At 35.3% G+C, this 24098-nt stretch overlaps 1 protein-coding gene across 1 annotated transcript in view; it reads right to left on the bottom strand.

Annotated features, from left to right (window-relative positions):
• Positions 1–24098, bottom strand: part of LOC129562669 (uncharacterized) — an 87083-nt gene that overhangs the window by 42433 nt on the left and 20552 nt on the right. The window contains exons 2-3 of the mRNA XM_088840191.1: positions 12030–12125; positions 9691–9933 (exon numbers count right to left, since the gene is read on the bottom strand). Coding sequence (XP_088696317.1) covers positions 9691–9882 — 192 coding nt within the window. The 5' untranslated portion in view covers positions 9883–9933; positions 12030–12125. The remainder of the gene's footprint in view (positions 1–9690; positions 9934–12029; positions 12126–24098) is intronic.

Raw genomic sequence — 24098 nt, 5'->3', positions numbered from 1 at the left:
TACATAATATTTGCATTATTTACACGCAAAGAGTTGGACACGACTGAGCGACTGAACTGAACTGAACTGAGGTATTAGGTATTATAAGTAATCTAGAGGTGATTAATGGTTAATCCCCACCAGGGCTTGATTCTTGGACTTTCTGCAGGTAACAAAAACCACAGGTGCTCAAGTCCCTCCTATAAAATGATGCAGTGCAATGAGTACAGCGAGCTCTCCATATCCATGGGTTCAAGTCTACAGATTCAACCAACTGTTGATGGAAATTTTGATCTGCAGTTAGTTGAATCTGCAGATGCAGAGAAATGACTACATATTTATTGAAAAAAATTGACATATAAGTGGACCCATGTAATTCAAACCCATGTTGTTCAAGGGTCAATTGTATATGGCCGGATGTGCATAGGTTATATGCAAATTCTACAAGATTTTATATAAAAGACTGAAGCATCTTAAGATTTTTGTCATCTGCAAAAGGTCCTGAAACCAAAACCCCATGGACACCAAGGGATAATTCTACTTGGATAACATGAAGATGGCTTTAAAAACCCAAGGTGAAAACCTTGATCTTTCTGATTATGTAATATACTATAATTGAAGGAATAAGATGGAAATTACAAAAATGTATAAAGAAGAAAACATATCACCTTCCGTCTACCAACATCCCCTCACCTTTTTTTTCCATGTATATGTTTATTTTACTAGACTAAGTTCATATTGTATAAATATTTTTGTATTTTTTCTATTTATGAACATTTCTATGTAACTAAAATTCTTCAAAATATATGTCTGTGGTGTCTGAATTTCATTGTATCACTATTTTTTCTCCCCAAATTCGGCCAAATCTCTTATTATCTTTCACTGAATATCATGTCCTATGTACATTATTAGGAGCTTCTGTTTTATTCACAAATGCTGAGTTAATTTTATGCTTATCTGTTCCATTTTATAGGGCTTCCCAGGTGGCACAGTGGTAAAGAACTCATCTGCCAATGCAGGAGATTATAAGTGTAGATTCTAGCTGCAGTTGTATCATGCCATTTAAAATACAGTGACAGATAATATTTTCATATTTAATATATGATATTAATATATTTAATATATGATATTTCACATTTGCTATTCTGAATCCTAACCATTTTAGAATGTTTTTTTCATGTTCTTAAAATAATCCCACTGGGGTTTTGACTGAGTTGCTAATATTATATCTGTACATTAATTGCCATCTTTACAATATTCCCATTCAGAAGCATAATTCTTTACATTTATTTATCTTTTAGTATGTTGCTCAGAAAAGCTCTGTAATTCATCCCAGATATGGGTCTTGTGCAATTTGTATTAAGGATACTGCAAGATATTTTATAATTGTGATTGTTACCATGAATTTATTTTCCCTCTTCCTCACCTCAAAATCAAGATATTGTTGATGGATAGATATTTTTTAAGTATGCTATTTATTTTGTATCTTCCCATCTTAATTAATTCCTCTTAATTCAAGTAGTTTTCCAGTTGCTTCACTTGGGTTTCTCTCTGTTATAATGTGCTCAACATAAATATACATTTACTTAAGGTAGGAGTCTGAAAATGTATTAGAAAAGTCATATTATGTCAGCCCATTCCCATTATCCCAATTTATCACATTCTTCTGAAACAGGATGAATAAGCCCTGGGCAATTTTAGATATTTTTGATGTAAATTATATTGTATGTGATTATAGATTTCATGAGAATAAAAATTTTCTCTCCTTTTTTCTAATAAATCTGATGTCAGTTCATTACGTTACTGAATTGTCTAGAACTTTCAGAATAATTTTAAATTATAGTGCTATTGCTAGGCCTCTTTGCCTTGTTCCAGATTTTAATGAGGACTGTCATTACTATGTACGATATAATGTTGTTGTTTAGTCACTAAGTCGTGTCCAATTCTTTTGCAGTCTGCCAGGCTCCTCTGTCCATGGGATTCTCCAGGCAAGTATACTGGAGTGGGTTTCCATGTCCTGCTCCAATGGATCTTCCCAACCCAGGGATCAAACCCACGTCTCCTGCATTGCAGGTGAATTCTTTACTGCTGAGCCAAATAGTGACTGTTTTCTAGGTACATTTGAAAGTCCTTCATCAAGCATAAACAATGAATAGTAACTGTATTAGTATATTTACTTCCAGTGCAATTGGGAAGACCAAGAATGGTGATCATATAGCAGAACTTCCATGTTACTATAGGGAGTTTACCAAATGAAACACTTTCCTTTCTTTAATAATTCCTGAGTAAGTCATACTTCTTTGTTTCCCAAAGTAATGACTGGATTTATCGGGACATTCAAACAAGTTTCCATCCTAGACTGTGCTTAACATAAATACATTTCCTCTTAGGGCAAAAGCCTGTAACTCTCCAAGAAAATGTTATATTATTTTAGGCTGTTACATTGACCTAACATCATTTTCTTTGGAGTCAGTGTAATCTAGCCGTAAGCAATTGCTGGGGATGATTTAGTACTAAAACAGTTTCTGAATATCCTGTAGAGCTTAATGAATTTTATTGACATTTGCACTGTTTTGTAAGGAAACTTTCTTTAAGATCTGTGATACTATCCAATATAATTTTTACGTGGTTTTCAGTAGCTGATTATTCAGTGACAGGACGGTTTTGCTCACAGGCTGATCCAGTTTAGCACTCACAAACAAGCAGCACAAAGAAATAATTTATTTCCTCTTGGTTTTAACAAAGTCAATGTCCTGAGAGGGAGAGTGGGGCTAATATACCTGAGCACTTCAGTGAGAAAGATGGAAAATCACTTATGGTGCTCCAATAAAAAGACTGCTTCAGGGGAAAAAGGAGTCTGGAAATATCTGTGTGGGTACATAGCTCTGCTGGGTAATTCTTTCCCATGTCTGTGGGCAAATAAAATACAATTTTCCCCCACTTTCCATTATGGGAATAAAAAGGAAACATTAAGAGTTTAAAAATATACATACATATCTCTGACTTTCTGTAGGTAAAGACTATTAACAGTATCTGATGTATTTCAAATGTATAATTATTTGATTCAGATGCCTTATTTTCTAAAATTCATTTGAGCAATTTGTGCTCTTTTCTTCCAAAGATTTCATTAGATTCACTAATAGAACAATATAACGTCGTTAAACAAGGCGTGGTAATCTTTCTCAATCCCACTGTGGGACAATGTATAAAAAGAGCAAATGATTTCTAAGCACTTCCAGGGTGCCACTATTCTCCATTTGACCCATGTTAAATATTCTCATTACAATTATACTTCAAATGAATACAAAATCTCAATTTAATCCCAACCCCAGGGAAATGAAACATACTGCTTTGAGATGAAAGGCCTAATGTTACCAAGTTATTTGAATGCAGTGCATGTTCTTAACATGGATCATAAGTGAACTGTATTTTAATAACTCAAATCACTGCACATTCAAAACAATGTCTAGCTACCAAATAAATGTCATAAACCTGATAACGCAGAAGAAATAAACAGAAACCTGCATATTTTAACTATTGATTTTATGATGGAGTCCCACATAGTTCATGTTGATATTTTTCAAACTCCTAGCTTTCTTTTAAAATATAACCAATTAATTAATCAGTAGGAGATCATTGAAGATGAAATCTAGGGCAAAGGTTTTTGATAATTTAAGAGCACAATTTTTGTTAATGTCAGCCATCACTTTGTACCTTTTAAAATTTTACTTTTGCTTTAATTGTTAGACTAGAGTAGTTTTTTGGTGGAAATTTTACATTATGTTTTTTGTAAAAGGAGGTCTAATTTCAATGATCATTTTCTTGACAAGGTATAACAATATTGTATATCTAAATTTTTATTTATTTTCCTTTTCATTGTTGGCAGTCTCTTAAACTTGAAAACATTTTTCTTCTCTCTCATTTGACATTTGGCAAACATCAATCTTTCCTGTACTTAAATATACTGGAGTTGACAGGCTGCTTTTGTTCAAGAACTTCAGCTTATATATTGCCCTAGTATGAAAAAATTTATTTCTTTATTCAGTTATACCATCCTGTCTTTAGAAATTAAGTCAATTGCCTTGAAAATTTTTTCCTATAAATTTTATTAAATCAAAGTTCAAATGTTCAGGACTAAATTTAGAAATTTATTATTGAGCACCTTTATTTCCTCTGTAAGAGCATTATATCTTTAAAGATTTGTTGGATAAATGTTCTGGTACTCTTAAAACATTATTTTTAAAAAGTTGCTTCCACCCAGGCCTTGTTTATTTAAAACATAATTGTAATATCTTTGACTCTAAATAACTTGGGCATATGAAATTATTGGGACACAAATTAAAATCTGAGGTTTAGTCTTCATGTCTTAGTTTTAGGAATGTGAAAGGAAGGGGTTTGGGGGAAGATGGGTTGTACCCAAAACTTTAAATAAAAATTTTCATGAGAAAAATCTCTAGCAAATACAGTGAAGAGAGTCATTCTTTCCCTTTAAATGTAATTAGACTGCTCAATTCTAGATTTGTTTCTTCTTTCCATCAATGGAAAAACATTTATTGGAATATATAAAATTTAAAATTAGGAGAATGAAATCTTCTTAAATAGCAATAATCACATAACAATATAACTACATTGTAGTGTTGTCTGAGAGGAAGTGTTCCTGTTTGGTGATTCAAAGTAATAGCTGATTTGTCTGTCTGCTTTTAATTCTTTCTCTCAATGCCAGAAAGAGTATTAAGAAAGACAGGAAAGAGGGAGAGAGATAAACAGTGATAATGAGAAAAGTAAGAAAAGATCAGCATAGGTTAAAGGCTGCAAATGTGATACAAAGTTCAAATTAAAAATTATTCCCTTCCTATGATCATAAAAATACAAAAAAGATATTCCCCAAATTTACTGGAAAGCACTCATAATTTTTATTCCATATACAAAGGAAACAGAAATCTTTAGTGACAACAAAAGACTTATGCCTTTTATTTTACTTAGACCTTGGCTTTTTAAAAAAGGAAAAATAAATATATGTAGAATATTTAAAATTCCATATCACTTCAATTATTCTTAGTCTTTTTTTTTTTTTTTTGGTTTATTATTGGTCCTGATATTTCTATCAGAATACTATCTATGCTGTTTTAATCAATGCTTCTGAAATTGTCCTAGTGTGCCTGGTGCTGCTTGCTAAGTTGCTTCAGTCATGTGTGACTCTGTGACCCTATGAACTGCAGCCTGCCAGGCGTCTCTGTCCATGGGATTCTCCAGGCAAGAATACTGGAGTGGGTTGTCATGCCTTCCTCCAGGGGATCTTCCTGACCCAGGGATCAAACTTGCAACTCTTACATGTCCTTCATTGGCCGGCAGGCTCTTTACCACCGGCTCCACTTGGGAAGTCCAAATTGTCTTAGAGTGCTGGAGAAATCTGGGATCATCAGGATTTATTTGGTCCATTTGTCCTTGCCAGGGCAGTAAGAATGCAAATAGTTTTGCCCTAAATCATACATAGTCTGTTTGAATGGGATGTCTCTGGATAGGTCTAAGTTTTCTTGTCCTCTTGGCTCACTGAACAATATTACATATTTTTGACTAAATAAAGCTTGGTCAACTTAATCTTCCAATATAATTACATTGTCTATTTCTGTAAGAACTTTTAAAAATGATTGATCTTATCAAAATTGAGTATAAATTTGCTATTTCATTAGTGGGATCACATTATTATTTTGAAAGCATATAATTAAACTCTATTTCCAATCACCTTAGTGGATATACACTATCCTACTTTGTTTATAAGTATCATAATCAACAAACATTGAATTTGACATGTGCAAGGCAGTGAGCTAGATCTCGGAATTCAGTGATGTCAGGTCAGTAAAGGAGATAATGATTAATTTATAACAAATGTAAAAAATCTTTCATTTTTAATCATTTGTAATTTTTTCACAGTAACAAATTCACAGATTGAAAAAAAAAACACTGTTGGACAGTGTGTTCTAATTTTTAGTTTGGAAAAAGTGTCACTACTCAAGGAATTTATATTAATTTCCTAAGTAAATTAGTAAGCAACAGAAAGCTCCCAGCAGTGCTTAAATACATAGTAGACCTTCAATAATAGGGGTTGACAATATTTTAAAAATAAAATGGTAACAATGGAAGTTTTAGAATGACTCAAATGATCACTTTTAACTTTGCAATTGCAAAGTAAGGCATGACTGTATACATTCAGTATGCATTTAAGGAAAACAAAAACATAAAATACAAAAGTGAAGACCTCTTTTTCACTGAATTTCATTTATTTCCAATAGTGCAAATGTGATTCTGCAATAGTGTCAAACATTTGGGAGGACGGTGTTTTAATGGTGATGATGGTTACCAGCCATAACCCTTGTTGGAATAACTCAATTTCAAGTTTAGAAAATAAAATAGAACTAGAACCTGAATTACATCATTATGTCCTTATATCCACAGTTATATTAAATACAATTTTAAGAAATGTATTGAGAGTGATAACTTATGCAAGAAGAAAATGTAAAGATTTTTTAAGGGTACCTTTTCCCTCTGGCCTCCCACAGGACAAAGATGATATTGGAAGAGAACCATTATTGAATCTTTACTTTGTTCACTTCTGGCATCCCATCTTTACATATTGTCTGCTCTAAACATTGGTTTAGGTTTAAAATCCTCAAGACCAAACTGATAGTTGGTCAGAAATCAGATAAGTAAACACAAAGGCTTAGAAAAAAAATGCCCATCATATAAAATACAGCATTAACTGAAAGGTAATTAATGCTACAATTCACACATTGATATGATTAAATGGATACATGGCAACTATATAAATTATTTAATTTGTCAGTTACTGTAGAATTGAAATTTTTTAAAATTCAGAAGTCAGAGTCCTTGTGATATCATTATACAATAAATATTTGGAATATTTCCATCTATCAATAATGCCATCTGTCCTATCCAATACAAATGGACTAAAACCCATATGGCTCCTTTCCCCATTGATTACTCTGATGAATGAAATAGCAAAACCACTCATAAAACCATCATACTATATGACACTGTCATTAAAAAGATATGGAGAAAGGAAAAACACAAGATGATAACTTAATTTGAAACTGTCAAGTCGATTTAGTAAAGTTTTAGCAACCAACATTATGATCCTAAGAAGTATCAGCATGTTAAATAATATCATGTCATTCTGGACTCTCTTAGCACCTTCAAAGAAAACCAAAGAATCAAAAAATTTCTGGGAAGAGTATAATAGCTTATTATGCTATGTTCAAATTGCTAATTATTCCAATAAGAATATACTCAAATATCCTTTCAAGCATGAGTAATTAAATTAAAAATACCTTTCTTTCACTTTATAGAAAATTATAAAATGATCACTTAACTTCTGATAGCAAGTCATTTTTAAGGCAAAGCTAGATACATTCCTTATACCTTACAGCCCCAGCCGTAAATTTCAACTTGGCAAAATATCTTTCTCAAACTCATTTTCTTCTTAGCTAAAAACGTTAATCTCTTCCAACATCAAAATAATGACATACAGTGATTCTGTAGCAAATTACTATAAGCAGTAGTTAAATTGACATTAACTAAGCAGAAAACTAAAGACATCTAACTGGAAGGCTCAAATTTTCTGTTTGATGTGGTAATTTGCATTACATTTAGTTGTAAGGTGGGTATGGTTAGCTTGCCTAGAAATTATCTTATCTTACAAAATCTATAAAGATGACCAGTATTTATTTTGCCCCTTAGCCTCACTTAAAATAGTCTACAAACTTTTCTTAGTGAAACTCTTTCCAAATTGAAACCCATATTTGTGGATAAGTGAGAAGAAATACGTTATTAATAAATATGTTTACTCTATATTAAAACTTAAGATTAGCTTAAATAATGTAAAAGTTTATACTGTCTTATTTTTAGTTTGCATTGAATACCAAATGAAGTCGTTGGGGGAGGTGGCGGGAGGGAATCTGTAAAAGAGCTCAAATTAAAAAATGTCAGCCACAGCAAAAATTAAGTAAAGCACAGATCCAGGACATATTGTCCCTATCAATTGAAGAAAGCAACTTTCATAAGAATTCTACAGATGCCATGAGTCGTGGGGAAAGGAAAGGCTCTCCGATTTGCAAGCCATATACCCCACTGAATTCAGAGAAACTCCACAATTCATAACCAGCGTAAGAGGCAGTTCGGGGGACTGCTAGCAAACTCCACTTTGTTAGTAGGTGCAGTTAGGAGTAGGCTCATTCATATAAAACAAGGCTTCACCAAAGCACACTTTGCCAAGTCAGCAACAGGCAGCATGGCTTCTGTGTTCTGACTGGGTCTAAAGATACAGTCACACCTTTACAAATGTTAAAGCACATAGTTTTAAGAGAAATTTCAAGTTTGAGTCATTGATTATAATGTTACTGTACCAATGTTACATGATTTTAATTGGGTCTTCACATTATATTTTAATATCTGGCAGTGTAAGTCTTTTTAATTCTTCCTCTTCCTCTATATTCCTCTTTCGCCTCCAATTTCTTCTTTTGGTAATTTCCAGGCTATTTTTTGCCTGCTTTATGTCTCTATATCTATTTCAGAATCATTGTGTTAAACACATTCCCTGTGAGATGAATTTTAATGAAATAAAATTTATTTTTAAAATAAAAATATAAAAAATAGGTATTTTCAGATAATTTCCAGTCAGAAATATGGTGTACCTTTTCAATTTTTTAAAGTTTCATCTTGCCATAAAGATTCACGGGTTTCCTTACAGAGGTTCTGAGTTTCTTAAAAGGTTTTGATGCTACTGCGCATATTATCTTTTTGCTACTATTATACTTTTAAATTGGTAATTTCTGACATTTGGAAAGTAAATGATTTAAACAGTTTTCTTCATACCTAGCAATCTTACTAAACTCTGAATCTTACTAAGCTCTAAACTCACTAAAACTCTTAGTTTTACCGGGTTCACATGTCTCATGCCTTTGCAAGGTAGGTAATATCTGCAAATAATGATTATATTGCCAGTATAACTTTCAGCAGTAAGAAAGAACAGATTCTTTCTTATTTCTTCCTAGAATAAATTCCAATCATTAGCTTAATCTATTTTTCATAAACAGCTCATTAATTTCTGATGACACAGTCATATAAATAATGTTATGATCTAAATTCAATATATTTCAGAAATGACTTTTGATTTCTGTGGGATGGCTAGAAGTTACAAACCCAAACTAGGGTACAGATCTCATGCTGAAAAACCAAATTTCTGCTAAATATTTTAGAAGAATGGATAGATAAATCCCTTTAGAAATATCCTTGGAGACAGAGGATAAAACTTACCCTAAGTGAACAAAATATCAGAAAAATAAATGCCCATCACAAGAAAGTACAGTGTGACATATGTGCAGAAATGTTTCTAAATAGAGTGTTTTTCAGCATTTTCTAACAGCCTTAAGCTGCTCTTATAGCACTCTTAGCTTATTGCTTTGGAGAATTAAGATAAAGTTAGTGATGACTGTAACTTTCTATTAAGCAATTTTCTTTCTCAATTGCGTACAGCCACTTATGAGGCAGAACATAACAGCTCAATCAAACCTTATTATGCCAGATTTAGTTCAAACCCTTATGAAATGCACTGAGAAAGACTTGATACTATCTGGAGAAAACCTCTTCATAAATTGCTCTTTCGTAGACTAGAAATAAAATAGATACTGTAGGTACCTCTTTATGTGTCGTTAAGTTCCTCTGCCAGGTATCCAGAGCAGTTGCAATGAACTTGCTGCTCCTTAGGTAACTGTGAGCCATGAGAATGTGGTGAAGTCCAGCGCCTCTGTGCATAGCTTCTAGAATTTTCAGGGTGTGGCTCAAGGACATGGAAGCTTCGGTTTGTATTCCACCACTCACAAGTTTCATTGTGTAAGGTACTAGTGCAATTTATCCAGCAAGTTACATGACTTCCCCAACCTAAAATAGAAAAAGGAAATTCAAGGGCAAAACAAGAAAATATACCTCTCTCCTCATTCAAACTGTTTCTGAGTTCTGACTCAACTGGGAAGAAAGAGGTAATAATAACATTTACTTTGGTGTGTTATTCTGAGGATTAGGAGTGTATATGTAAAATACCTATTTTATAGAGTTTAGGCTCAGAGTGGCAATCAATATATGGTAGGCATCATTAATATTTCTGAATTAGAACTGAAGCAAATAAAGGTGCAGCTCTGAATAACTAACCATTATATTTGTTTTACAGGGTGAAATTAATATAAGTATATGTGATTAACACTTTTATAATATTATGTCTTCACTAGATGCAGATATCACTAGGACACTATTTATTCTTAAAAAGTATTTGAATTAAGATAAGGAGAAAGACTTTGTTGTAAGGCTGTTTGTCCCTCAAGGGTGGCATTGAGGTTCAATGGGATGAAGGGTTGTGGTATTTGTGTCCTGAAAAAGGGTTTTCAATATGTGTATATAAAGTAATTCATACCTTACCATTTCAGAGACTAAAGACATAGGATTTTTGGCTCCTATCAGCTGATAGATCACATTTTCCTGCAAATCATCTTCTACAATTGGACACAAGTTATATGAGACCTTTTTACAAAGCATCTGCTTTCTTTTCTGTCGCAACATTACTAGTTCTTGCTCCAAAAGAGCAAGGAGGATAATAAAGGCTCTTAACTCTCTGATTTTCATAAAGATTCTATGAATTTTTTCACTACTATAAAAAGTAACCATATGAACTATTAAGTATATACAGATGCCAAACACAGAGTGGTGGCAAGTAAAAAAATTTCCTTTCCCATTCTTGAAGTGTGTAAATAATTTAATAGAGACTTTCCTGAACTTTTATCATAACTAAAAATTCCTAAGTATTAAAGCTCAGTGAAAAGAAATCTCAGTGCCTGGAAGACAAGGCAATCAAACCATGTGACAGTCCCATATGCAACTCCAAATCTGTCCTCATAACTGTCTGTAGAGCTCACAAAAGAGTCACACATGTAGCTATTGGAAGAATATCTTACACAATTTGGCACACAACTTCTAAGATTAGCAGCTGAAGAGGGGGAGGAGGAAGAGCTGAACATAATAGATTAACTGACACCCATCCACTATCTTTCTAAATTGTTTGGAATGTTAAAAATATTGTTATGATCAATCTATATATATACACCCTCAAATTTGAAAGAAAAATGCAAAGCATGTTGTGGTTGAAAGAACAAATGGGTCTTTTGAAAAAAAAAAAAACCACTATGAAATATATGTCACTGAACAAGGGAGTCCAGCCAGCTCCCAAGTGGCATGTTAACATGATGAAAAGCAAATCCAGGATGCTGTGAATCAAAGAGGCATGGGTCTATTTTTAAAGAGGCCTGTGTCTCCCCACCCTGTTTGCCAAGTATAGTTTCTCTGGAGAAGTCCAGCCTCTGAAATAGGTAAACTTCTAAATGTTTCAAGAGTTACCTACTCAACACTTGACCACCTCCTCCCTTAAAAGGTCCTGGGCTCTACATACATCATCCATGTTAAACACTAGACAAACAGAAGAGCTGTTCAACTAGTTCACTTCCCCTATTTGTGAACAGATTGTTTGAGACATAATATGAATACTAATTAATGATAAAATATCTGTGAGTGTTTTGAAATATGGACGAGGATAGCACTTTTAGAAAAGCGCCCAGATAGATCTTATGCAACAAGCCCCACTGGTCATATGAAGGGTCAGGGTACACTTGGAGATATGAGAGCAAAATTGGCAGGGTTTTTGGCTTCAAGTCAGTGGTAAACTGTGGATGACTTTTTTGTTAAACAGGGTCTGGGGATGGAGACTGACTTTCTTTTTAACCTTTTCTCTCTGTTAAATTAGAAGGGTTTAAAATGAAAATTCTCTTCCCAGGTGAAAGGAGAGAAAACCAGAATTCTGTTAGAGATCATCTTGAGTAGATGGAGGAGTAATATTTCTAATTTGATCTGGATTGTGGGTTTGTACTCTGTCTAGAAAAAGAAATAGAAGCAGGTAGGGTCTGACCCAGTGCTGAGTCTAGATTGACTCTTACCCTCTGATGAAAGAGCTGAGAAAAGTTATTTAAAAGAATATGATTTCTTCGTCAATTCCTGTCTTCCAAACAGTTTGCTTAGTTTCAGAGAAGTGCCTGCATAGAGATATGGGAAATATTATCTTATGTTAAAGGACAAAGCATATTATTATAGTCAATTACAAAGACTATTGAAATAATATCCTTTGTAGTAAAAGTCTAAGTTACTGCCAAAATAAGTTATCTCCCCTCCTTTCCTTTTAAAATTGAGTATTGTATTTTCTCCCTAAAACCTTTTTAAACTTGTCCCATCTGGTCTCATAAACTTTATTCTCTAATGCTAGTCTCTGTATTCTCCTTTAATCTTTTGAACTTGATATTGAGCTTGAATGCTTAAATACTATTTTATAATCTTTGGGCTTCAGTAATTGCAATTTGTTCTAATGCCAAAGAAAAGAGAAGAGGATTATCCAAAATTAAACATAAAATGATTTCTATTTGACTGTAGACTTGTTTTTTAATTGAATTTTAACAAAGGATTATAGAGCATTAGAAAAATTCATTTGTCTCAGTCGAAGATATGAAAATGTTTCATGAAAATCTGATTGGAGAAAACTAAAGTTAGCAACAGTTTGTATTTCATGTTTAGCTAGTCCTTATCTGTCTCAGGATTAGACCTGGGATTTCTACACTTTTCTGGAATTATATGATTCTTTCCAAAACTGATTCAAGGTTTGTTATCCCAAATCTTCTTGGGGACCTGAGAAATGACTTTTATTTGCATTTCAAAGGTTTTCTTTGCATTCAACTAAATTGAGAAAAAAAATACCAACAAATTTAAAATTATCAAATGAGATACTATTACTGGTAGTTGCCTAAAGAACATAAAATGAAAAAAAGGAAGAAGCATAATAAAGATAATTCATTGTAGATATGAATTTTGCAATACCATACATTTTATGCTTATTGATATCTATTCTTATTTCTCTGTATACATATTCATCTTTTCCTAGCTCCCCAGTAAACTTGTTAGTGTTTGAAGGCTACAGCAAGGCTTTCCCTAAATATTTAGAAAAAAAGAGATAGGATGCCTTCTGAGGTAACTGGACAAATACCACAATTTTCTGGGGCAGGCCTTTTCTTGCTGACTGGTTTCTACCTCTTGACTTGGGACGTAATTTTTATAATGGTTCTCATATCCCTAAAACCATATCACCTGGAACTTCTCATGCTTTAAATCACACAGAGACCAATGGAAAGCACCCAACATCCAGGCCCTGTGCCTAAGATCCCAACCCAGTCAGAGACTTGGAAATCCATTTACCTAGATGATGAGACAGACAAAAAACTTACAGGAGACAGTGGCCATGTCATCTAATAATTCTGTGCGTTGCAAGCAGCCTCATGCTGATGTCATGTTTTCCAGTAAGCACTGGGGGTAGTGGTGTCCCCAGCAGTGACTGCTAGTGCACTGATTTACACAGAGCTGCTCCATGTCCAACAAGAGCACTCAAAGTGCTGTTAAAACTTTGTAGTTATAGACCAGTCTTTGGGACTCTATGGGAGAGGGTGAGGGTGGGATGGTTTGGGAGAATGGCATTGAAACATGTATATTATCATATGTGAAACGAATCGACAGTTCAGGGTCGATGCATGTTACAGGATGCTTGGGGCTGGTATGTGGGGATGACCCAGAGGGAGGATAAGGGGAGGAGGGAGGTGGCAGGGGGGTTCGGGAGGGGGAACTCATGTACACCCGGGGCGGATTCATGTTAATGTATGGCAAAAACAACCAATATAATATTGTAAAATAATTAGCCTCCAATAAAAATAAAAATTAAAAAAATTTAAAAAAATAAAAAATATAAAAGTACTGGAGACAGAGGGAAAAAAAAAAGAACTTTGTAGTTGATTGAGCTCCTACATTTGAAATATCAAAGGGTAAAACAGAAGTTAAAATAGTTTTATAAATAAAATTGATATATAGAATCATTAGGAACAGAGTGTAAGATTTTTATCAGTTGTATGTTCTTCTGTTGCTCAGGCCCCAAATCTTGGAATTTCCCTTGAATCCTCTCATTTTAATTTTCTTTCTTTTTTTTTTTTTAACTCCTCACTTTCTGTCAGTTGTACTTTCAAAATATATCCAGAATCCAGCCACTTCTCACTAAAAGTTCAATATTACTTTCTTAAACCAAGTCACTTTCATTTTTCAGCTGGATTACTGAAATAACTTCTTAATTGGTCCATTGGCTCTACCCTTGGTAGGACCTATGCTCAAGCCAGTGCCCAAGTGACACTGTTAACATATACATCACATCAGGTCAGATCTTCCACTCAAAACCTTCTGGGTTCCCCACTGTACTCAGGGTAAAACACAGATACCTACCCCCACTTCCACACCCCCAGGAGGCTCAGTAAAGCCCCTGGCCCTCTCCTCTTACCTCTATGACCATGTTAGCATTCTCTTATAAATTCACTTTGCTTTAGCGACATTAGTCTCCTTGTTATTTCTCAAAAAAGCCTCAAACCTTGAGCACTTTTGCTTTACCGCATTCAAATGTTTGTTTGTTCTGCATAGACTGCCAAATACGGGTAATATGCCTGGCTAAATTCTTTACTTCCTTGAGGTCTCTGCTCAAATGACAGAGCAGAGCGTGTCATTTCTCAATGAGCCCATCCATGACTATCCTATCTATTTAATAATTGTAACTTCCTTCTCCCCCTGACATCATTTTCTCCATTCTCAATCTCCTTTATTCCATTTAGTTTTTGTCTCCCCTCTCCTCTCATGCAAGTTTCATGACAGCAACAACAAAGAACCTGGTTTTCAATAAATATTTGCTGAAACAATCCATTTCAAAAGCAACATAATGAATAATAAGGGAGGAGTTTAGCTAAGAACAAATACTGAAACTCATGGGAAACACTGTAAAAATAGAAAAAAGGATAACGACTCTCCTTTTTTCCACTTAATGTATACAGTATCTTTGTTTAAAATAAACCAAAAGATTAAGAAAAAAAGGCAATCCTTACTGTCATGCTTTATTTTAGGTGAGCTCGAGTCAGACATGACTGAGCGACTTCACTTTCCCTTTTCACTTTCACACATTGGAGAAGGAAATGGCAACCCACTCCAGTGTTCTTGCCTGGAGAATCCCAGGGACGGGGGAGCCTGATGGGCTGCCGTCTATGGGGTCACACAGAGTCGGACACGACTGAAGTGACTTAGCAGCAGCAGCAGCAACAGAGAAAATAGCTAACAACTAGGCAAGCAACCAGAGTTTTTATTATAGAATAAGAAGTGGTTGATTTAAAAAAAGGTTAGAATAAGAATAACCATCTAATAGAAAACAGTTAAGGTTTGAGTTGGGCAAACTAAAAATTGTAAAAATCTAAAAATTTCATTCTTTTAGGATTACATACCAAATATTAAATGTGAACTGTGATCATTGCAAAGATAATCTGAACAAGAAATTAACTTGATACTAATGACTGAATTTTATTTAAAATTTCTAAATTTTCTCTTAAGAGTGTAAATGAGTGTTGCATTTCTACTTAAAAGAAAGTCAATGAGGCTTTCTTGGTGGCTCAGTAGTAAAGAATCTACCTGCAATGAAGGAGACTCTGGTTCAATTCTTGGGTCAGGAAGACCCCCTGGAGGAGGGCATGGCAACCGACTCCATTATTGTTGCCTGGAGAATCCCATGGACTGAGGAGCCTGGTGGGCTGCAGTCCATGGGGTAACAAAGAGTCAGACACGACTGAAGCTACTGAGCACATTGGCGCGTGCGCACAGGCACACGTACACACACGCACGCATGCACACACACACGCACACACAGACCTTCAGCATGGTGAATATACTTTTAGTACGTTGAATTCACCTTGATTATTCTTTGCCTAACTATAGAGTCACCAATAACATATCATTAAATGAGGAAACAGATGGGGAAACAGTGGAAACAGTGTCAGACTTTATTTTTTGGGGCTCCAAAATCACTGCGGATGCTGATTGCAGCCACGAAATTCAAAGACGCTTACTTCTTGGAAGGAAAGTTATGACCAACCTATATAGTATATTAAAAAGCAGAGATATTACTTTGCCAACAAAGGTCCGTCTAGTCAAGGCTATGGTTTTTCCTGTGGTCATGTATGGATGTGAGAGTTGGACTGTGAAGAAAGCTGATCGCCAAAGAATTGATGCTTTTGAACTGTGGTGCTGGAGAAGACTCTTGAGAGTCCCTTATACTGCAAGGAGATCCAACCAGTCCATTCTAAAGGAGATCAATCCTGAGTGTTCATTGGAAGGACTGATGCTAAAGCTGAAACTCCAATACTTTGGCCACCTCACGCGACGAGTTGACTCACTGGAAAAAGACTCTGATGCTAGGAAGGATTGGGGGCGGGAGGAGACGGGGACGACAGAGAATGAGATGGCTGGATGGCATCACTGACTCGATGGACATGAGTTTGAGTGAACTCAGGGAGTTGGTGATGGACAGGGAGGCCTGGTGTGCTGTGATTCATGGGGTCGCAAAGAGTCGGATACGACTGAGCGACTGAACTGAACTGAACTGAAATGAGGAAAAAGCAATAAAATATCTGCTTTATTTGCCTGTCTTATATATAACTGAAAAAATAAAACAGTAGGAACTCTTTTTAGTAAAAAATGTGCTAAGAATTTTATCTGCATAATATCATTTGATCTTCACAAATTAATTGGCAGTTACTATTATTATATTAGGCAAAATAATAATGGCTGTTTGAGGAGGCCTTACAAATAGCTGAGAAACAAGTGAAAGGCAAAGGAGAAAAGGAAAGATATACCCATCTGAATACAGAGTTCCAAAGAATAGTAAGGAAAATAAGAAAGCCTTCCTAAGTGAAAATGCAAAACAATAGAGGAAAACAAGAGAATGGGAAAGACTAGAAATCTCTTCAACAAAATTAGAGATACCAAGGGAATATTTCATGCAAAGATGGGCACAATAAAGGACAGAAACTGTATGGCCCTAACAGAAGCAGAAGATATTAAGAAGAGGTGGCAAGGATACACAGAAGAACTATACAAAAAAAGATCTTCAAGACTCAGATAATGATGAGGGTGTGATCACTCATCTAGAGCCAGACATCCTGGAGTGTGGAGTCAAGTGAGCCTTAGGAAGCATCATTATGAACAAAGCTAGTGGAGGTGATAGAATTCCAGTTGAGTTATTTCAGGTCCTAATAGATGATGCTGTTAAAGTGCTGAACTCAACATGCCAGCAAATTTGGAAAACGGCAGTGGCCACAGGACTAGAAAAGGTCAGTTTTCATTCTAATCCCAAAGAAAGGCAACGCCAAAGAATGTTCAGACTACTGCACAATTATATTCAGTTCACACACTAGCTAAGTAATGCTCAAAATTATTCAAGCTAGGCTTCAACAGAACGTGAACTGAGAACTTCCAGATGTATAAGCTGCATTTAGAAAAGTCAGAGGAACCAGAGATTAAACTGCCAACATCTGTTGGATCATACAAAAAGCAAGAGAATTTCAGAAAAACCTCTACTTTTGCTTCATTAACTATGCTAAAGGCTTTGACTGTATGGGTCATAACAAACTGTGGAAAATTCTTCAAGAGATGGGAACACCAGACCACCTGACTTGCCTCCTGAGAAACCTGTATGCAGGTCAAGAAACAACAGCTAGAACCAGAAATGGAACAACAGACTGGTTCCAAATTGGGAAAGGAGTATGTCAAGACCGTATATTGTCACCCTGCTTATTTAACTTATAGGCAGAATACATCCTGCAAAATGCCAGGCTGGATGAAGCACAAGCTGGAATCAAGATTGCCGGGAGAAATTATCAGTAACCTCAGATATGCAGATGACACCACCCTTACGGCAGAAAGTGAAGAGGAACTAAAGAGCCTCTTGATGAAGGTGAAAGAGGAGAGTGAAAAGTTTGGCTTGAAGCTCAACATTCAGAAAACGAAGATCATGGCATCCAGTCCCATCACTTCATGGTAAATAGATGGGGAAACAGTGGAAACTGTGGCAGGGATTATTTTCTTGGGTTCCAAAATTACTACAGATAGTGCCTGCAGCCATGAAATTAAAAGATGCTTGCTCCTTGGAAGAAAAGCAATGACAAACCTAGGCAGCATATTAAAAAGCAGAGACATTACTTTGCTGACAAATGCCCATATAGTCAAAGCTATGGTTTTTTTCAGTAGTCATGTATGGATATCAGAGTTGGACCATAAAGACAGCTGAGTGCCAAAGAATGCCTTTGAACTGTGGTGTTGGAGAAGACTCTTGAAAGTCCCTTGGACTGCAAGGAGATCAAACCAGTCAATCCTAAAGGAAATCAATCCTGAATATTCATTGGAAGGACTGATGCTGAAACTGAAGCTCCAATACTTTGGCCACCTGATGTGACGAGCTGACTCATTAGAAAAGACCCTGATGCTGGGAAAGATGGAAGGCAGGAGAAGAAGGGGACGACAGACGATGTGGCAGTTGGATGGCATCACCAACTCAATGGACATGAGTTTGAGCAGGCTCTGGGAGATGGTGAAGGACAGGGAAGCCTAGCATGCTGCAGTCAATGGGGTCACAAAAACTGACTGACTCAACAACAGCAACACAAATTATTATATTTATTTAGAGATTAGTGCAGTGAAATTTAGAGGTCAAGCCACACACAGAAGATGACACAGATCGCACAAGGAAGACCTGGAACTCAAGTGTAGGGTTGTGTGATGAAGTCCATGCAGCCTTAACTATTAAGTCATATTACTGTTACTGTCCACCGTCATTTTTCCCACCTTTGAATCTACTGATTATTTTCCCCACACTTCCCAATCCAACCCAATGATAGACATGAAACATCTGTGTGCAACATTTAGTAAAGCTTTTGAATAATGTAAAATATTGGGTTGGCCAAAAAGTTCATTCTGATTTTTCCAGGTGTTACAGAAAAACTTGAATGAGCTTCTTGGCCAACCCAACAGGTTGTCCAAAGTTCTAAAGAAGGATGCAAATTAGAACTTGGGCTTTGGAGCAAGCAAGATCTGGGTTATGCACTTGTGTTTGGATAAGTTATCCTATGCAACAAATTTTCTCATTTGAAAAAGGACAAATATTATATCTACATTGCATTACTCTTGAGAGGCAAATAGCTAATATGTCAAAGCCCACAGTGTATAAATAGTAACTGTTATTTAATCATATGATACCACAGACAAAGCACATGTTTTGATAGTATGTGGATTTATTTTTTACCTATACTTGGTGGCTTAATTAATCAAGAAGTATGGTAGTAACTTTTCCTTTGGCTTGGACTCTCTCTGTCTTCATAGTCAATGTTGGTGGTTTAGCCATGTGGATGAACTATAACTTATTGGTTCTTATTATAGTTAGAAAAATATTAATAATACTAGTGAAAAATTTGATTTAATGAGTTCATAAATCATAAAAATTATTATCCTATCAAGGCTTACATTATATGTAGCATAAAGCTAGTTGTGGTCATTTATTTACTCAGTAAATTTTTACTGAAAGTCTGTATGTGCCAAAAGTGTTCACTGGGAATACAGTAAAAATATATCACCCTATTTTGGAGTCCCAATCTAGCAGGAAGATAGTCATGCCAACAGAAGGCCACTGAATCACTGAGAAGATACAGAAAAGTGTATCATAGCAATTTAATCGAGAGCCAATAAGTTGCTAAGCGGCAGTGACAGTGGGTTGAAGTGGAAGATACTTATATTAATATCTATTTATGATATTCAGTAACTAGAACTGACGGAATGTGATCCTTGATGAGATGAATATTTGGAGAAAGGAAGGAATCTAGGCTAACTCATGGGTTTCTAGTTTGATCTATAGGAATAAGTTGTAAAAATGATACATGAAACAAAAGTACTTACTGTTTAAAGTATTAACTCATGGGATCATCAGTGATATTTCAATAAATAACTGAAAAATGTAAGGGAGAATAATGATAAATTTAAGTAGAAGAGTGTAAATAGAAAAAAAAAATGCTAACAAATGCAACTAGTTATATCACCACTAAATATATTAGGTGTAATGACGTATGATGATAAAAAATCACTGGGATTATAGGAAGAAATTTTAGATTACTGGCTCATGAATAAGCTTGAGTTTTCATTTCTCTTTTGGTCTGTATAAAATAGCCAATATCCATGGCTGCTGCTGCTGCTGCTAAGTCACTTCAGTCGTGTCGGACTCTGTGTGACCCCACAGACGGAAGCCCACCAGGCTCCCCCGTCCCTGGGATTCTCCAGGCAAGAACACTGGAGTGGGTTGCCATTTCCTTCTCCAATGTGTGAAAAGTGAAAGTGAAGTCGCTCAGTCGTGTCCGACCCTTAGCGACCCCACAGACTGCAGCCTACCAGGCTCCTCCATCCATGGGATTTTCTAGGCAAGAGTACCGGAGTGGCTTGCCATTGCCTTCTCCAAATATCCATGGCAGCACCAGTATATTCAAAAACATACTAATGTTTTCATTAAGGTAAGAATCAAATGTGCTTCTGAACTTCAACTTTGAGAATAGTGCCCCAGAGGCATTTCAGCACCTGTGTCCAACTTGTTCCAACTCACTGCAATCACTTAGCAGGAGAAAAGTCTATATTGCAAAGGATTATAGTCATTGGATTGGCTTGCTCTTAAAAAAGCTATTTAGAGTTTCAAGAGCAAGCTGCTTGCTGAACAAAAATCTTCAGATACAATCAACCACAGGATTTCAACTGGACCTCAAGTTTGTCACAAAGAAATGATATATCAGTTGTCCAAAGAGAATGAAACACCTGTTTCTAAGAGTGATTTAAGTCAATAAGTAATAAACTAAATCTTTGTTATGAATGCTTTCTGGTGTCTAAATGACTGTTGCCCTTTTGGAGGGCAAAGTGTACAAAAGATTTGGTGACCTTCTGACTTGACAGTCAAATAACTACTATTATGTTTGGTCAATGTAAATAAGCACAGTTGACAATTTGCTAATTGGCCGTCTCTAGGCAGCCAAGTGTACTTTTGACCTTAGTAAGAACATAATCAATTAATACTTAAGGCAATAAAGACCTCTAACTGATTAAATTGTACAGAAATCACCTTTTTTTTTGAATGGATTAGAGCTGCAAAGTGACAAACTTTTTATTCAATATATGATAATCCTTTCTTTTAATACCCTCTTATTGAGCTAACATGGTAAAATTGAACTATGAAATAAATCTTTGATTCAACTATTTATATTTAAAAGCCTTTAAAAAAAACTATAGTTCAGCTACTAAAATGAGAAACCTCATGTGCATCTGAATTATATATTAATCAACTTAATATGGTCAGAGTTGAAAATACACATGTTTTCTTAAAATTGAAAGTATCCATATTACAGTTATAGAGAAAATAAGGAAAATTGCTAAAACAGTTTTTCAACTGGATCTCTTTTCTGGTAACTACAAGATGATAGTAGCTAGCATTCCAGGGGTATAATTTCATTTTTAACTAAAAAGAAAAATGCTGCTATTAGCTTTTATGAAGATATGAGAATGCAATTAAAAGAAAAATTCTTTACAACAGAATTTGTCACTTTTAAGTCACAAAGTGGAGACTTCTGGAACTTGATCGATATAAAGCAGCATCTCTTATGTGCTCTGTAGACGAGGTAAACAGTCTCCATGTTGAAATAAGGTCATAATTTGTAGAAGCATCCAGAATTACTTTCTGTTTACAATGTATGATATTTGACTTGGCAAAGGAACAAGTTTATCATTTTAGGTTAAAAATTTATCATTTGGACACAATGACTAAAATTTTACAATTCCTCTCCTTTAACATTCTTTTCCTCTGAGAATAAGTTTTCCAGTTAAAAGCTTTGAAATTCCCTTGGCTCAGATGATATATTTGAGAATGTATGTAATTTACATAGAAGAAGAGATATGGTTCCTTTAAAAAATACTTAAAAAGCAACAGCTGTGTATGTGCAATAACTGTTTCACGGGGCTGTTAATACAGATAAATATGCAAATATGTCATACTATTTTTAACACACCAGTTTTGCACAGTGTAGTGACTGAGAACAGAGCAAACATTCTGTGTATTTAGATTCATAATGAGAAATATGCACCATTCAAAACTTGTTATTGTCATATTGTAGTGAGTAATGAAAATATATGTTTCGGATGGTAAATAAAACAGTGCTAAATCATAACAAGGACGCTGACAAAGTCCAGTACAGTCATTGTGTAGATTACCACATCATCAGTATTGTTTCAAAAACTACAAAGCCCTGCTCATTTTCCCCTACGGATGAGATGACATACAGTTAATATCTAGTTGTATTTCTCAAACAATAAGTCAATTTAATCTAGGCTCTGATGTTTGAAGGCAGAACCAACTGGGTTTTAAAATTTAGATTAGTAATTCAGTTCGTTAAATCAAGTTATATATTTTGTACAGAATCATATGAGAAAACCCTGGTGGAGTTAAATTCCACAGGCTTCTTTTGACCTTACTGTGCTAAGTTTTCTCATAATATTACCCACAATGACTTGTCCCCCATATTTACTATGAAAAACATCAAACAGTACAAAGTGGAAAGAGTTATATAGGGAACATCCGCATACACCACCACTATTAACATTTTTCTACACCTGTTGTATCATATATCTTTTCATCCACAACCAATTTTATTTTCTTTTAGATTTGACTGATTGTATTTTTTGGGAGGCAATTGTAGGTTTTCAGAATTGTGCAGGAAGTGCATAGTTCCCACACCCCTTCTCAAGCCCTCCTCTTTGATTGCACCATGAACATTTGGGTTAGTGTGCTATGCTTGTTACAATTGATGAATCAATATTGATATATTATTATTAACTAATGTCTATAGTTTCCATTAGTGTTCCCTCTTGGTTTTTTACATTCTATGGGTATTGGCAAATGTACACTGACATGTACCCATCATTACAGCATCTAACAGAGTAGTTTCACTGCCCTAAAAGTTTTCTGTATTCCATGTATTCATCCCTACCTCCCTAGGAACTCCTGGGAACCACTTATCATTTTACTGTCTTTGAGGTTTTTCCTTTTTCAGAATGTCATATAGTTGGAATCATATAGCATGCAGCCTTTTCAGATTTGCTTTTTTCAGTTAGTAATATGCATTTAAAGTTGATCAATGTCTTTCTATGGCTGGTTACCTCATTTCTTTTTAGTGCTGAAAAATATTCACCTATGGACCACTCTAATGGCAGAAAGCAAAGAGGAAATAAAAAGCCTCTTGATGAGGGTAAAAGAGGAGAGTGAAAAAGCTGGCTTAAAATTCAACCTTTAGAAAACTAAGATCACGTCATTTGGTCCCATCACTTTATGGCAAATAGATGAGGTAAAAGTGGAAACAGTGACAGATTTTATTTTCTTGGGGTCCAAAATGACTGTGGATAAGACTGCAGCCACGAAATTAAAAGGTGCTTGTTCCTTGGAAAGCTATGACAAACCTAGACAGCATATTGAAAAGCAGAGACATATATACTTTGCTGACAAAGGTTCGTATAGTCAAAGTTGTAGTTTTTCCATATGAGATATGAAGTTGGACCATAAAGATGGCTGTGCCCCAAAGAATTGAAGCTTTCAACTGTGATGCTGGAGAAGACTCTTGAGAGTCCCTTGGACAGCAAGGAGATCCAACCAGTCTATCCTAAAGGAAATCAACCCTAAATATTCATTGGAAGGACTGATGCTAAACCTGAAGCTCTAATACTTTGGCCACCTGATGGGAAGAGCTGATTCACTGGAGAAGACCCTGATGCTGGGAAATGTTGAGGGCAAGAGAATAAAGGGGCAACAGAGGATGAGATGGTTAGATGGCATCATCTACACAATGGACACGAGTTTGAACAAACTCCAGAAGACAGTGAAGGACAGGGAAGCCTAGCTACAGTCCATGCAGTTGAAAAGAGTTGGACACGATTTAGCGACTGAACAACGAGGAAATTTTGTGGGCTTCTAATTTTAAGCCATGACAAATTGACTATAAACATCCAAAATAAACATTTAATTTACATGCATAATACATCATGAG

The sequence above is a fragment of the Moschus berezovskii genome, chromosome 9, assembly GCF_049115385.1.
Source record: "Moschus berezovskii isolate FMDL1 chromosome 9, NW_MosBer_1.0, whole genome shotgun sequence".
NCBI classification, from domain to species: domain Eukaryota; kingdom Metazoa; phylum Chordata; class Mammalia; order Artiodactyla; family Moschidae; genus Moschus; species Moschus berezovskii.
This window is presented reverse-complemented; position numbering and strand designations above follow the sequence as displayed.